General features: G+C 38.9%; 1 protein-coding gene across 1 annotated transcript; it reads left to right on the forward strand.

Annotated features, from left to right (window-relative positions):
- The first annotated feature begins 758 nt into the window (after positions 1-758).
- On the forward strand, positions 759-16,014 carry LOC103974744 (splicing factor SF3a60 homolog). The gene is made up of 12 exons (XM_009389626.3): positions 759-1,072; positions 1,210-1,326; positions 1,640-1,744; positions 3,904-4,046; positions 4,789-4,885; positions 5,486-5,650; positions 6,468-6,539; positions 8,256-8,405; positions 9,229-9,306; positions 15,074-15,202; positions 15,460-15,606; positions 15,721-16,014. Exons 1-12 carry the CDS (start codon positions 899-901, stop codon positions 15,865-15,867), a joined length of 1,524 nt encoding a protein of 507 aa, XP_009387901.2. The 5' UTR covers positions 759-898; the 3' UTR covers positions 15,868-16,014.
- Positions 16,015-17,027: the final 1,013 nt, after the last annotated feature.

The following is a 17,027-nucleotide window of genomic DNA, read 5'->3' on the forward strand; positions in this document are numbered from 1 at the left end:
TTAAAGTTTACTTATGTGATATACTGACTTATAATAAACTATTAATATAATAATATATATAATTTAAATTAAAAATTTTGAGATCACCATCAATGGTGGGAGAAGACGTCTTCGTAAAAGCGCCCGCCAGTAGAAACACTAAGCCGTTGTTGCCTAACAAGGCGGGCGTTGTACGCATGCAATCTCTCCTGCGCTGATGACAAGCTCAAGAGCTTCCGGTCCTACCTCAAGTAGATGTGCATTGACCAATCCGACGCTAAGCATACAATGATCTCCTAGTCCCTCTTCCTCCTCTTGGGTGTTTTCGTCCCCATCGCCTCTCATTTCATCCTCTCTTATGCCTCCACCCATCGTGCCTACAATGTGGTGATCCAGCACTTCCTTACTTCTACCTCCGCTCTCTTCTATCTCTGCCTCTTCGCCTTCATCCAATGTTACGGTCTTTGTTGCTTTCTTTTTCTCGACAAGAGAGATTTTTTTTAAACTTAAATTAAATATATTATTATATTAATAATTTATTATGAGTCAACATGTCACGTAAGTAGATTCAGATTCTAGAACTTATACGTTATATTTATAAAAAATATAAAGATCATCTTAGATTTTTTTATTTTTAATGATTGTTTTTGACATGCTTTTTCAACCATACGAAAGCGTCCTCTAATCTCGACCGTAGATTGCACTTGTGAGCTACATCACACGGATCCAATAGGTTTTCTTTTGCTTTCGCGTCCCTCGAACAGACATACCGCCACCGTTCGATTAAACCGACGACATCGACCATCTCCCTCACTTGGTTCTATCGCTTCAAGAAACCCTCCCCCATCCAACAACCCTAGAAACGCTCCTCTGACTTCCCTTCGCCTCTCCATCTCTCTCAGGCGAGCGGAAGGCGCGGATGTCTTCGACCCTCCTGGAGGTGACGCGCTCCGCCCACGAGGACGTGGAGCGGCTCGAGCGGCTCATCGTGCGGGAGCTCCAGCGCGAGCCGGCCAACAACCGGGACCGCCTCTTCCAGAGCCACCGCGTCCGCCACATGATCGATGTCATCACCAGCACCACCGAGAAGCTCGTAAGTTCTTGCGCATTTTCCCTCTGGTTCCCCCTTGATACGACCCTCGTTTCTTTTGATTATGTTCCTGTTCTCTGCTTTCTTGATTCTGTGCGTTTCTTGTATAATAATTTGGTTTCGAATTCGTCTTTCGAAAGATTGATATATACGAGGACAAGGACAATGCGAGGAGAGATGAGATTGCGGCGCTCGGAGGGCAGACCGCAAGTGGCACAACCAATCTCTTCAGTGCGTTTTATGATCGTCTTAAGGAGGTAGGCGTTCTTTCAAGCCCTAGCCCTTGGAAAAGAAAATCACAATTATCAAGAAATTGTGATTTTTGACATTGAATTAAAAGACACTTGCATCCACTAGGACGTTCTTCATTCAAAATCTTGGACACTGGGCGTATGTTACATCCCTTGTCGCATATAGTTGCTTTATCTGATGAAGTTGGGCTAACTTAATCTTGAAATGGTTAGGCATTGCTTTGGTTTGCATGTACGTTTTGGTAATTTTTTGTTTAGTATACTTTTGTCATAAGCTTCTTTCGTGTTTACGTCACGTATTAGCCTTTTTGTTGTTCAGATTCGTGATTACCACAGAAGACATCCAGCTGCTCGCGTGGTTGATGCGACCGAGGATAATGAAGAGTTACTAAAGGAAGAACCACATATTGAGTTCAGTGGCGAGGTATTATCGGTTCCTATTAGAATTCAGGAGTTTATAAATGTGTAGTCATTTCATGTTGCTCTCTCTATGCACTACTGATATTTTTGTCTAGGCGGCATATCTAGACTTGATTCTATTTCTCCACCAAGGAACCATTATCACATTTCAAGCTTATTCTATAAAATCATCTGGTGGCAACTCCATGATTTAATTTATATACTTTTTCTTTATTACCGATCTGTAACAACGGAGGGGTAACTAGAAGATATGTCCCTGTTATATTTTCATTCAACAGTATTTATTATATACGTAACTCTCAAGACCATCTTTGGTGATTTTAATAATAAGTAGATATAGGTTTAGCTGTTTACAAGATTAATGGAGTACTGTAGTGGCATGTGTATTATACCTAAAACATTAATGGTAAGCAGTAAGCACTAAAATTAGCAGTAAGAATGAAGGGAAGCATATGCGGCAATGACCCATAGATGTGATTACATATTTCAGTTGTGGGAACTCAGGATGTTGCCATGTTGTATATGCAATATTGTATTAGGGAAGTCTTACCACCGAATGAAGCTGCATAATTCTTGTCTGAGGTGATCAGATGAAAACACATCTATTTGCATGCATATGAGCTGCTGCAAACATTAGGATCCTTGTTAAAATTTTAACAATCCTATATTGATTCAGTTTAAGTCGATTCTGAGCCTAAGTTGGTTTAAGTTGTGTGAATTGAGTTTAGCATTTAAAAACTGATCAAACAGCCACTAATCTCGTTGGATCTATATTTTTGTACTTCGTGTATCCTGACAGGTCAGTGGAGCGTAGATAATACATTAGTAATTATGATTGAATCTTGTGTATCTTTTTACTGTTGTTTATTGGTCCTTTTCTTCTAATTATTAAATTGTATAAGTACACATCTTGGTGATCTTGCCTCTAGATGGTTTCTCTATCGATAGTGGGGGCCAGGTGAATACAACAACACCAACAAAGTCGTAAGTCATAACTATTTAGGATTGGCTATATGGATCTTTTGCTGTCATTAATATTTGTAAAAAATCATTTAAGTTTAGAGTACCTAAATCTTTATTTATAATTTTTATTAAAATTTATTTAGGTCTTTCTCGTACCGCTAACATTAATCATTTCACATCTTGTAACTATCGCATCTAGAGATCTCTTAAGCACATGTGAATACCTTCTTAAACTATTCTCTCTCATCTTATCCTTTATTGAAACGATACTTAGTTGTTCATGAATAAAAATATTTTTATTTCTTCCTTTCTTAGTAATTTCACATGTCCATCTCAGCATTTTCAGAGTACAGGGATATTGCATGGTTCATTTGGCTACTGCATCTCTTGTTAGATTCTTGGTGAAAAAGTGTATTATTTTATTTAAACCAAATCATTGTCATGACAATTGTTAGAAGTCATTTTAGACCATTCTATCTCTTACTGCTACATGATATGTTTGCACATCCTTTATATTTTGTTTAGGCTTACCGTGCATACATTTTCTTTTTGTGCACATTATTTACTGTCTAACGTAGCAACATTAAAACACTTCTCTTTTAAGACTATGGGTAAGATTGTCATCTGGTATATGTTGAGATTTGATGTCAATGCAGGCATGTGCAAAAGCATCTAAATATGGTTTAAGTTCTTCCATTGATTGATCACCCATAACATCACTTGTGTTTGAAAATTCAAATAAAAAGAATTTTTATCTGATTTTCATTGGTCCACACATTGGTAATTTATGTGACTTATCTCAACATGGGGAAAGAAGGGTTGGGTCATCTTAAAGCTTTCCTTTTTGTGTACTCTTTTAAGTGTATGTGAAACTTTTGTGAGCCACAATTTTGTTATATTTTCGTGCATACATCACAATACAGAACAAAATCGACCTCTTTTGTGATTTTGTACTCTAATTTCTGCAGGATTTTATGATTTTGCTTGCAGGATCATGCTGGCACACATGGTAAGGTCTAGGAATTTAATTATGTGTTAAGCATCTGTTGCCTTGTTTTCATATATGGGTGTTTTTGGTCCTGTGAATATTTTGGCAAAGCTTTTTATTGTTCTCTCTGGTTAATATCTCTGGTCAACTTCACTATGATTTCTTTTACTGATCATCTTATCTTTTTTCGAAATTTTGGTTTGATTTTGTAGGAAGGTTTTGGTCGATACCTAGACATGCATGAATTATACAATGAGTACATCAATTCAAAATTTGGGGAGACCATGGAGTACACTGCATTTTTGGATTCATTTTCACAAATGCAAAAAGTTCCTTGCAATCTAAAGTTGAGCAGGTAAGAGCCTAATCTAGATATATTTTGCTATTTGATTTCATCCCAGATATGACATCTTTACCATTTGCACAAAATAATCTTGAATGGTCTTCACTGTTTTCCAGCAAGGTTTAAAATCTCAATTCGATGATAGTATTGATATCTTGTTGGATTGGTATGGTACTGATACACTAGGTCATATGTCAACCATGAAAACAAAAAGAATTTTGACTGTCATTGAACTATATGGGCCAGTACCCAGTCCTTGATCAGACTTGTAATTATTGACTATGTATTGGTTCAGTTGGTATCTGTACCTTAATCTGCAGTATATACCCTGTTTGTACCTTAATCTTCAGTATCTACCATGAAAACAAAAAGAATTTTGACTGTCATTGAACTATATGGGCCTGTACCCAGTCCTTGATCAGACTGATAATTATTGACTATGTATTGATTTCGTTAGTATTTTTACCTTAATCTTCAGTATCTACCTTGTTTCTTCTTGTATTGCTTATGCATCACTCTTATCTCAATGGCTTTTGTTCTGGGAGATTGGAGGAAGATTATGATTTATCTAATTTTGTTACCATGTTGTCTGCCAGGTAATTTTTGAAGAAGTTTTCATGTGTTGTTGCTTTATTTATTAATAATTTTTCATGCGTTATTGCTTAACTTGTGATGGTAGATTTTGTTGAGAGTGAAAATAGTGACATGAACTGCAATGGGTATATTTGACGTTACTTCTTCTTGTGTTCTGCAGGCAGTACAGAGAATATTTGGAGCATGTTCTGGAATATTTAATATCATTTGTGGAGCGTACTCAGCCGCTTCAAGATCTGGATAGGCTATTCGCCAAGGTTTCTTTTAATGTCCTCTTCTAATTCAGCTACATTAATTAATTTGGAGAATCCTTTTGATATCAATCTGTTGAACGTTTTATTGGGTTTTGCATGAAGCGAAGCCCATTCTCTCTAGGCAAGCCATTTATTTATAAATTTCATTTGTGTGGGTAACCTGTATACTTGGATGCATAAATACACTCTTTGGCATGGGCTGCATCTCAGGTTGAGTTACTGTTGGGTAGTTTTGAGATGCTAAATCAGATAAAAAAATTCCAATTTGTAAATTCTGGTTGTCATAGTTACAACATTGAGATAAACACGTACTCGATTTTATGTGCGTTAGGTTTCTCTTTCTTTATTTCTTCTTTTCCATTACCCTAACTTTAGCTATTCCTGATCTATTAAGTATTGTGAACAAATTATGATATTTTCACCTTACCCTTGATATTTTGTTAGTTGTATGTTTGTGCAATATACCACTTTGCCTTTGAGTTTAAGAAAATTGGTAATCACCTTGCTATCTGAAAGGAGGAAAAGCTGTTGGTTGGATCCTTTAATTTCATCAAACTTTATCTTTCATGATAGCAAATTGAGATGTTTATTTTTCCGTAACAGGTGGGAACTGAGTTTGAACAACTGTGGGCTGATGGAACGGTTTTGGGATGGGAAAATAAGGGTTCAGAAGATGGTCTTATTCAGTTTCAGGAAGCTGTGATTGATCTTGATTATTACAGTTCTGTTGAAGAACTTACGGAAGTTGGACCTGAAAAATTGAAAGAGGTCAGTTTCTTTCCCTCTCCCATTTATTGTACTAAGTTTTCTAGCTTAATTCAGTTATCTTTGCAGTTCTTATATAATTTTGCACTATAAAAAAATTCACATTGATGATTGTTTTATGGGAAAATCTACTTTTTTCACCTTCGTGATCTTAATAGAGAAATTAAATCCCGGTTGCCTTTTGCCTAAACATAGTCATCCCATGTTGCTATATATTTAAAAATGATGTGTAAGTTTAGACGTCTCTGTCTGGGATTCGATAGCTCTACTGTTGTTTCATAAATTTGTTCTTGTAGAATATAGCACAGATCTACAGCTTTAGTAGAGAGGCTGGTTACTGGGGATGATCCCTTAAAATATTTTATCCTGCTTTATGAAGTGTCACCAACAAGGCTGTCTATCCAACAAATGGTAATAGTTCTCATTGTCGGGCTTATTGTTTGATCTTTTCCAATGCTGCCCCCATGACTTAATAAAGAAACAGGTTAAGCAATTTTTTCCATCATAAGATTTGTTAGATTTTCCAATGTTTGATATTTTTCAATGGCTGAAAAGGATTCAACTAGCCGGCCACCAATATTTGGAACTGGGGCTTGTCTTTGTTGTAAAGCATAAAGCAAATCCATTTAATACATAGACACTTAGTATACCAATAACACTTGTTATATCTGTAAGGGGTTAATGTGGGCCATCTGTATTTATCTAGTTGAGCATGATTTATGCTTATCTTAGTAATTTCTTCTCTATTGTGAAAATTTTTTCAACGTTCTTTCTATTTTACTGACTACTTAGTACAGTAAACAACGATTTCATTTTTCAGGCCTTGGCTGCTCGGGGATTGAAAACTGGTGGTACACTTCAGCAGCGTGCAGAGCGGCTATTTTTGACAAAGGTTTCTGTTGTTAAATTTCTTCTCGTCTTTACTTATAATACGTAAATGCTGCATCTTGGGTTTCACTTTTCTACTAAAAACATATTTCATTCACCTTATTTATTTTTTTAACATAACTTTTATGGAAACTTTTGTTTTTGTAGATTTTGCATATAAATGTATTTTGTGAGTAAGACCTAAGGAAGTTTAAAGTGGTCTTCTCTTGTTTAGTTTTACATTTCACATTATGTACTTTTTGAATAAAACCTAAGAAAAATTTCAATGGTAACTCTCTTGGGCTTCTCTTGTTTTAGTGTTTTCAGTGTTTCCAGACTTCTGTTCGGATATCCTTTTTCTCTAGAAATTAAATATAATTATAGTTTTGCCCTCCTTTGTTTGGTAGCTCAGATGAGGCCTAAAAGTATTCCAAGGTAAATGAAATATTTTATGGCCTGGTAAACATAGATGATAGGATTATCGTCTTAGAAGTAATCCTTTATATGGGACAACCAGTCTATGGATTTGTTTGGTGTTGATAGTCACTTGTGCCACTAAAATAATTAGGCATGCTTTTATGGTATTATCTTATCATATTTTTGTTTTTGACTATCTTGTTTGCATCCACTGTTATTTTAGGCAATTTTGAGATAATGGAAATTTTCACAATTTCTTATTTTAGTCCACTTTGAAATCTCAAAACCATTTTTATTACTGAGGTAAACCAGATTTCTTAGTTGAATAAGAATCTTACTTGAGTAGCTTGAAATAACAACTTATAAGTAATCAGCGGTAAATGGCTTCTGGGTCCTAGTATATTTCTTAGAGGCATTGAGTGTTCTATCTACATAATTTAGTTATTAATATAATAATAAAGCAGAAACCATGATTGTTTTGTTCCTGGTTTCCTTGCTACCAAAATGAGAAGAAAGGAATAATGTTGAAAGATCTTTCTACATTTTGTCCTTTTAGATGGACAAATATTCTATATATGGTGCAAATATGATTATGATACAATGTAGAAGTTTGTTCTGCGCATCATGTTCATTTGGCATTGCAATCTTTTTCCATGTTAAGGCTAAACTTTGTGGTGTTCTCTTTTCTTGTTTTCATTGTCATCTTTTTATGCTTTGCATGAAAACGGAAAAATGAATGTTTTTCCGTAGAATACTAGAATAATAGCACGATATCATTGCTAGTAACTATATGGGATTCCAGAGGAATTTTAAAGTTGGAGAATAATCTGGCCAGAAGATTTTGACATCTGAAGTTGCATAATTATTGGTTTGATTCTTTGGGCTTCACTGCTACTTCTAAGCTGTAAAAAGGGCCTCAAAAGCCCTAGATTATGATATGCCTCGACCACCATACATGCACATTGGGTTTATATATACCAATTAGCATGGACCCAAGATCCAAGCTTGTTCCAATAAGCTTATTGGATCGATGGTGAGGATCCATCATATTTTCGGGTCTGCAGGTGCCATCGTCATCTCAGTACCTAACGCATCTAGGTTTCTTGCAATGTTATGGTTGATCTTTTGTTTGACTTAAGATTGTTGATGTGTTTGCGTGGCCCTAGTTTTTTCCCACATTTTTCTATTAACAGTGATGAACATTTTTTTTAATGAGTACGTTATCTTGTATGTATCTTTGCTTGGACGTGTTCTTGTGTCATTTGTTCGATATTTCAAGAATTTAATGACTTTATTTTGATACCCAGTTTCTTCTCTTGTGCAGTACACACCTTTAGACCAACTGGATAGAAAACATTTCACCAAAGGCTCACGAAACACACAACAAAATGGTGCTGCAGAGCAGATGAGTTCCAAGAAAGAAATTGCTTTAATGGAGGCAAAGTTGCAACGAATATGTGAGTTACTAAAAGAGGTGAGTCTCTTAAAACATCAGATGGCTGGTAAAAGAATATCTTATGCAATTTAATCATGTGATTTGTTTTTTTTATATTTGGTTATATTTTGAAAGGATTGTGGTCAATGCTTCTGTTAAGCATGCTTTCCCTAGTGTTTTCAGTGGCATGCTAGCCTCTTATATAAGTAAAATGTGCTGATGATATTCAGGTTTATATTTGAGACCTTGAGCTCTGACCTATTCTTGATACATCAGTCATCATATTAAGAACTGGTGTTGGTTTTGGAAGTTATCAACTATGGTAATTGTCCTTTTGAATGTCAAGAAATGACATCTCGGTGGTGTATCTTTTGTTACAGATAAAGTAAGATCTAACTGCACTACACCAAGGTCTCCACCTTTTGTCTATTTCAACAGAATGATTGCATAAATTCTGTTTGCTCAGTTAGAATGGATTCCAGGCCAATTGTATTTTGCATGGTTTTAAAATTTGCCAGCATGCCCCATGCTAATTATGAGTTTGTTCAATACGACATGGTTGGAATTTTGTTCAGTGTCGTTGCTCATTACAAGGGTCTGGGCATACTATTGGTACCTGTGATGTTACAGCATGGATGGAGCTTTGTGCAAATCAAAACCATGTCTAGTATCTAAATTTGGAATGAATCAGAAACAAACAAATTTGGTCGTGTTTGTTCTTTCTGTGTGTATCACACATTTAGATAAGCTAAATATGCATGTCTACCATCACACACAACCCCTAAGTATGCTTAAGTTTGGACTTTATCCATTGTTAGTGTTTATAACATACGGTTGTCTGTGTTTCTCACCCTGTTGGCAGGTTATTGAACAAACAAAAGAAAATGTTGAAAAGAAACAAGCTTTAACATATGAGGAAATGGAAGCAGAACGGGAAGAGGTAAGCATCCGTTATACTATGAAATCATTATGATGGTGGCTGGTAACAAAAAATTGTTTAGTGTTTTGGGCCTTTACTGATGGATAAGATTTTGACGTTTTAATGCATCGTACTTTGTTGTTTAGATATTTTCAATCAAGTACATAGCATCACATGCTTTGGTAATTTCTGCAGCTTATGGAATGTTTGTGCTTTTGTATTTATTTATGTGCCTTGCGGACTTAGATTGCTATACACTTGTACTTCTTTTATATATAACTCTGATTCACTAAGTTAAGCCAGGTCTCATGACCCTGGTTTAATACACCACGTTTAATCATGCAACTTTTCTGTCAGAGGATAGTTTTCCTGTACCTATCTATAGAAGTCTGATTTGTTTTCTATTTCAGTAGTGTTTGTATGGAGATCTTTTTCAAGTTTAAGCAAAGTTCAGTGAACATAGAATACCTCTAGAATATGCATGCTCTCGCTTGCGTTTGTTATTGTTGAAGAAGGCCAATTAAGCTGCTGATTGGCTGGCCGATTGTTGTGGCTGTCATGGACTGTACTTGTGCATGTCCGCTTTTGGTCTTCTACCTTTGATATCTGAGGTGCATATTGGAATTTTGATAGACTCAAGTGAATTACACCTTTTGTGGAATTGTACTTATTAGTTTCTAATTATTTAGTTTTATTACTTTAAATTTGGACTGTATTTGTGCTAGCAAACTGTTACGGACTTAGCTGGTTTTGCCTAAGTCGTGCAGCACCCTTGCGTGTCAATCCGCAAAGGTCAACCTCCCTGAAGCCTTCCATGGTCCTTAGAACACACAAAAGAGAGAACGAGATAGAGAAAAGGCCTCACTCGGGATCCACAAGCAAATATTCTAAAAAATACTTCATAGACAATGCAAATTACAAACAGATTTTACAAGCTCTGAATAGTTGTACAACAAAGGGTCAAATTGGTCCATTACAGACCGAAAATCTCTCACAAGTGTTCACATGACACAACTTTTATTTACAAGCCTAAAACGACCACCAAACCCAACTAAAATGAGACTATTAAGCCTTCGGCTGTCCCTCTACATGTTAGGCAAAGTATAAACATACCAAAAGACACGGATATACATAAGCATTACATCAAACATCCTGTTTAGAAGTTTGTCTGTGACATTCTCCCCCACTTATTCTTTCGACGTCCTCGTCGAAGCCTTTGTCGACATTGCAACTCCTCGCCTTTATTGAGTCTTCAATCTTCTGCTCTAGCTGCAATGCGCCTCTTGGCTCATAGCTGCTCTGCGCTGCTGTTTTTGAGTAGTTGAACCTTTGATTCGCTATGCTACTTCAACTCAACAATGACTGACTCTGGTGTGGGGTTGGCTGAGTTGTGTTGATCCTTGTTGATTCCTGTGGATTCTCTAAATGAAGGAAATGACCATCCTTACTATGCGCTGGTCTCTCAGATGCCTCATACTGCTTGAACTGGGTGGATGCTTGTTGGAGCTTTAACGAGCATCACCTTGCAAACTTTCAAAATTTTTGGTCCTTCCTTCACCAAATTTGCTCATCGACTCTTCTTCCACTTAGTTGTCACTCCCAAGTAGATTCGCATCACTTCCGCTTTCGATTGGCATTCTGTTGAGAAATGAGGCGGATACTCTACTCTCAGTAGCACTGATCACCAATGGTGAGGATTTGACAATTATTGTCTTCTAATATCTTCTAAGGGTCGTTGAACCTGTGCAGAGCTCCTCTGCTGGATAGATAAGAGAATTAAGGTACTCAGTTTCGCCCATTCTCTTAAGGGTTGAGAAGGCAAAGGTTACTCGACTTCCTCGGCCTCCTCGAGGTTGTACTCCATGCATCGAGCTGGTTACTGGCCTTCACCTGCTCTTTGCTCACACTTCTGAAGCACTTGAAGTGTTTGCACTTCTTGCGTTGAGTTAGTTACTGTGATTCACCTTCTCAATGCCATCGAACTTCTAGAATGCAGGAAGTTTTCACCCCAACTTAGAGTAATTCTCTAATAGATTTGGTCGCCTCTGGGATTGTACCGTCTTCTCCATCAACCTTGTCGCCTACTCCACTGAGTAGCAAAGGTACATCACCGCGTACTACTTGCTTTGTTCCTTGGTCGTGCACTCTTGCATGACCCGAAGTCCTTCACTTTCGGCTATCTTGATTAGAAGCTCGTTGACACCGGTCTTACGAAGTTCCTTAGCCTCTGCCTGTTAGCCTTGTCTCGGTACTTGGAGTTTGTCTTTGCATGCTCCACCTCCTCGGCCCCTTTCACGACCAAGCGCTCTCCCTCCATGAGAGCAAGGGATCAATGACTTTCGCGGAAGTCCCGCCTCTGCGGTACCATGACGTTGCCATGCCCATGGCCCTACTACCCGGCGCCTTGCATTTTCATCCATTTTTGTCACAATCAGTAGATATGTCTCTGTGGCACTCCACTGAGTCTACCTCCATTCTAACTGATGTTTGATTTTGGGTAGCTAAGTCCCTCTGGATTTGTCGTCGCTTTCTTGCCCCTTTCAACCCCTTGCTTCAACACCTTTGTATTCTCCAAGCAGCTCCCTTTTAGTGGATGGAAAGACAGACTGCAACTCCTATGCATGGTCTCTGCCATCGCATTATAGGGTTTACACTGATTCTGTTCTCCTTAGCTTCCTTGGTAGCAACGTTCGCTTACTTGATCTTGTCCTTTGACTTGCCGGGCTCCCTTAAGCGAATATGGGCTCTGGAGCAGTCCAACTCTCTAGCTGCTTCGATCATACCTCTGCATGATCAAGTCCCTCCCATGGGACTCATCGGTACTTGCATTTGAACTTTTCCCTTAGCGGAACACAGCCCCCATATGCTGATGACCAAGACTTTTATCCGATGCAAAATTCGATGCACGCATGGAATACCTGCCTCTGCGGTACCATGACCTTCACTCCTTGAGTCCATAGCCCTTCTTGTTGTCGTGTTGTTCACCGAAGTGGAGCTTCCAGTAGCTCCTGATCATACCTCCGTATGATCTAGTCCCTCACGGGACTATGTCGTGTGTATTGCATTGCCACGAACTGTTCCACCACGATCCGCTGCACCATGTTGCCTCCTAGTGACATCTCTATTGCATTCTGATCCTTGTGGGATGAACTTGAATTGTGATCCCTCAATGTGTGGCATCTGCCAATACATCGCAGGGTCCCTTTCACCTTCGATTTTGTTCGCTCCTTTGGCAATTGACCTTCATCCACCCACTCTTGGGTCACACCTAGATGAAGCACCGCTCTACGATAGTCCGTCGCCTAGTAGCTCCTGAAGTCCCCCGACATCGTTACAATTAGTGCACCATTATCTGGATCCTGGGCCTCTGCCCCTATCAGCACAATTTTTGATGTGCACCGCTTCCTTCATGGCAACTTGAATGGAAACACTATGGTATATTCTTCAAGAGTACCCGCCTCCGCGTCCTCTTGCCTCGTGCTAAGGCCTTCTAAACCCAACTTCGTCTCTGCAAATTGAGTTGCCTTAGTTTCTCCATCAAATGCTTTTCTGAGATAAGGTACATGTGCCCAGAAGCTCCCTTCATATTTGGCACCATGCAAGATGAGTTTGCTCCGTCAGAATGAAGGACCCATGGAACAACATGATCCTGCTCTTGCCTCTGCAAGAGTTCATGTCCTTGACCTCTATCCAAGGAAAACTCTGTGCCTCCGCTCCATGTTCCATCTTCTATACTGGCTCTCTTCATGCGGCTTGGTACTTCGCCAAGTTGCACTCAAGTTGCTTTGTTACTCTTTTTTGCATTAAGTTGATGGTGGCCCTCGTGCCCGCCATTCCATGGGTCAGCCCTCCCTTGAGTTCGATCTCCATATTGACTTCAAATGTGCCTTCATTTGTGTTGCTTTGGGTCGCTCCCCCACTTGATCTCGCAATGCATCTACCAATGCATTCTCTCAAGCGAGATCATGCGATAAGACTCCTCGTCGCTTGCTCGGTCCATTGAGCTTCGTGGCGTTGTTGTTTGATGAGGTACTCCTCAACATGTGAGGTCTCGTTGGAGCAACATCTCTCTTCATTTCTGAGACCACCATCCTCTTGGACTACTCCAATTTGCTGAACAAACTGTGCATTGTTCTGCCTCCTGTAAACGCACTTGCTAGATTATGACTCCACGTCAATACAGCCCCCGCTTCACCATTCAAGGCCTAGCAACATGCTAAACTTGTTGCACACTTCAGCCTCCTACGGACGTATCCTTCACATGCTGAAGAGAAAGTTTCAATGCTCTATGGCGCCGAGTTTCGGTCGCCTTGGGATGGTCGCGAACATTCCATCGTCCGTATACAAGCCCATGCATGAGTACCGAATTCTTTGAGTTAGCAATTCCCCTCACCTCTGTGAGCTTTGCACAACTCTTTCGGTCGCTGAGCAACTCATTCCACCTTGCATGGTCTCATCCTTTACCAAGCGCCTCGTTTGCCTTGAGCACCATCAAGTATAGTTGTTAACGTTGAGCCGTAGCTCAAACTCAGCCATCCCAACCTTTGTGCGCTCCGCATTCTTCCAAGCTTGCCTGTTCTCGTGGTGCCTCTTGCGCGAAGGGTTGGCCATTCCTCTGAATGCTAATCTCAGATGCTCGCTCCTCCGAGCGACTCATTTTCCTTAAATCTCCATGCTCGTTTTCCCCCAAACGGTCGCGCGTGTGTTGACTGCCCTCAACGTAGCTCCGCTAGGTCCCCCACGTTTGCATGCTAAGTGTTTCTATGAGTGCTTGTCTCGCTCTGATACCATCTGTCACGGACTTAGTTGGTTTTGCCTAAGTCGTGCAGCACCCTTGCGTGTCTGTCCGCAAAGGTCAGCCTCCCCAAAGCCTCCCATGGTCCCTTAGAACCCACAAAAGAGAGAACGGGATAGAGAAAATGCCTCACTCGGGATCCACAAGCAAACATTTTAGGAAACACTTCATAGACAATGCAAATTACAAACAGACTTTACAAGCTCTGAATAGTTGCACAACAAAGGGTCAAAATGGTCCATTACAGATCGAAAATCTCTCACAAGTGTCCACATGACACAATCTTTATTTACAAGCCTAAAACGGCCACCAAACCCAACTAAATTAGGACTATTAAGCCTTCGGTTGTTCTTCTACATGTTAGGCAAAGTATAAACATACCAAAAGACACGGACATACATAAGCATTACATCAAACATCCTGTTTAGAAGTTTGTCCGTGACAAAACGACATGTGCAAATGTGGCCGTGCAGGTATATTCTGGGACACTGCTCTCTTGCTGGTTCTAGATCTTTTGAGGTGGTTGTACTAATCTACTAAAGTTAATAAACGTGTACAATGCATAGTCAGCAATATGATGCAAGATCACTTATGCCTCTTCCATGTCATGGATTTGATGTTTAATATCTCCTCTTCTTGATTGTTCAATTCTCTATTTGTAGCTAGTAATTGAAAGATGTAACAAACTTGGGTGTAAGTCCTACCAGTTACTAGTGTGTTGGTGAACTGGTTTTAATAAATACTATTTACTATATTTTTGTTCTTATTTTATTAGTGTACCAACTATTTTTTGTACTATACCTGCCTGTATGTAAAGGTCTAACCTGTATTTAATTTCTGAAACTGATATAGTTGTTAATAGCAAGATGCTTGTTTGTGATGATTATGTATAACATGTGATCTTTCATGCCTTAATAATTATTTGGATCTTTAGCACCTTAAACTTTGTTGTGTCATTTCAGTCCCACTGATATACCTTTTTACCTCGATCAGGAGGTTATACAAGCTGATACAGAAAGTGATGATGAAGAGCAGCAGATCTACAATCCTCTCAAGTTACCTATGGGTTGGGATGGGAAGCCTATTCCCTACTGGCTTTATAAGCTTCATGGACTTGGTCAGGTATGCTGGTTTGGACTGTCTTCTTTTTTCATGCAGTTTGTATCTTTGTGTACTTTCTAAGCCGAGTTTTTTTCTCATCAAACTTTTGGGTAACCTAAGTTGGTCTAATTAATGTTGTGCTGAACCGTGGAGGTTTTTATTATTATTTATTTTAAGGTCATAGTTTTTTAGGTCATCTGCTCAATATTTTTTATAGAAAAATATTATGCAGATGATGACATATCGGGGTTGACCATGACCTCTTCTGTTATCATCAGGAATTCAAATGCGAGATATGTGGGAACCAAAGTTACTGGGGACGAAGGGCATTCGAACGCCATTTCAAGGAGTGGCGTCACCAGCACGGAATGCGATGTCTCAATATTCCCAACACCAAGAACTTCAATGAGATCACATCCATCCAGGTAGTAATAAATATCTCTTTTTGTTATTTTTTTTGGGGGGGGGGGGGATGTTAAATCTTTGAGAAATACCATCCCAAGCCTAACGAAAAGGTCTATCAATCCATATGAGAGCAGGAAGCCAAAGAACTTTGGGAGAAAATCCAAGAACGACAAGGATTGAGTAAGTGGAGGCCAGACCTTGAAGAAGAGTATGAAGACAGGGAAGGGAACATCTACAATAAAAAAACCTTCTCGGATCTGCAGCGGCAGGGCCTGATTTAAAACCTTCACGGATCTGGTACGTTATTTTTCAGTGTTTGCTTTAGGAAGTCGCGTCAAAGATTTGCAGCGTTTGTTGGTTGGATGATAGATATATCCTCAACTCATTATTAAAAATTTTCCAGAAGGGCCTGTGGATGGTAGTTTCAACTTTTTTTTTTTTTTTTGGCCTTGCCTTTACCCCTCGTTGCTTATTCTGCAGACTTCTTAGGTAGTAGCAAAATAGGACCGGATTAAAAAATATAACAAATACCAAACAGGGCAATATCATCAGTGGCATGAATTTCACTAGAATTGACAATGGATGGTGCTTTTTTCTTTTTTTGTTTTTTTTTTCGGTTAAAGCCTCGTAAGTCCAAAGAACAAGTGTTTGGTTTTGAAGCTTCTGGAAACTCAAGTCGACGTCGTAAAAATTATTTGACTGATATTTTTCGAACGTGACACGTCTGATCTTCCTTCACGCTTCCCACAAGCAACTTCATGAATACAATTACCAAATCTCCTACTACTATTTACTCCATGCGGTATCGACTCCTGAAAACCAAAACGCATATGGAAAGAACAAAAACAGGCTTTATTGCATGTGAGAGAAAACATTTAATGAATTCTGGAACTGATATTGGAATGAACTTCACCAACAAAATCCATTACTACAAACATTACGAGTGACTGATTCTATGATCAATTATGTTTTTTTTTTCTTTTTTTTCGAGAGAGAAAAACAATCAGAGAATCCACTCACAGACATTTAATGAATTATGGTACTGACATTGAAATGAACTTCACAAACAAAATCTATTGCTACAAACATTACGAGTATCAATTATGTGTTTTTAAAAGAAAAACAATAAGAAAATACACTCGCAGATTATTAGAAAGTTGATCTCAATGGAAATCACTGTTAAAGCTGGAGTATTTTTGTCATGCTATCTCAGATTTCCCAGTTTACGTATATACGGCCTACAATCACCAAAAAGATCTCTATGCATAAATAATATCACAGTTTAAGCAATTCTATTGCCTTGTGTGAAAACGTGGGATTAAGACAAGCAATTAGTCCGGTATGTCGATTTTTTTTCGACGAGTCTTCCGGCGAGCTTCCGACGAACTCTCGGTAATCTTCCAATGAGCTCTCGGTGATTTTCCGATGAGCTTTCGACGAA

The sequence above is a fragment of the Musa acuminata genome, chromosome BXJ3-4, assembly GCF_036884655.1.
Source record: "Musa acuminata AAA Group cultivar baxijiao chromosome BXJ3-4, Cavendish_Baxijiao_AAA, whole genome shotgun sequence".
Classification (NCBI taxonomy): domain Eukaryota; kingdom Viridiplantae; phylum Streptophyta; class Magnoliopsida; order Zingiberales; family Musaceae; genus Musa; species Musa acuminata.

Coding starts and splice junctions, on each gene's coding strand:
- LOC103974744 (XM_009389626.3), top strand. CDS start 899: ATGTCTTCGACCCTCCTGGAGGTGACGCGCTCCGCCCACGAGGACGTG. Junction 1,073..1,209: donor CCAGCACCACCGAGAAGCTC/GTAAGTTCTTGC, acceptor GTCTTTCGAAAG/ATTGATATATACGAGGACAA. Junction 8,406..9,228: donor TATGTGAGTTACTAAAAGAG/GTGAGTCTCTTA, acceptor CCCTGTTGGCAG/GTTATTGAACAAACAAAAGA.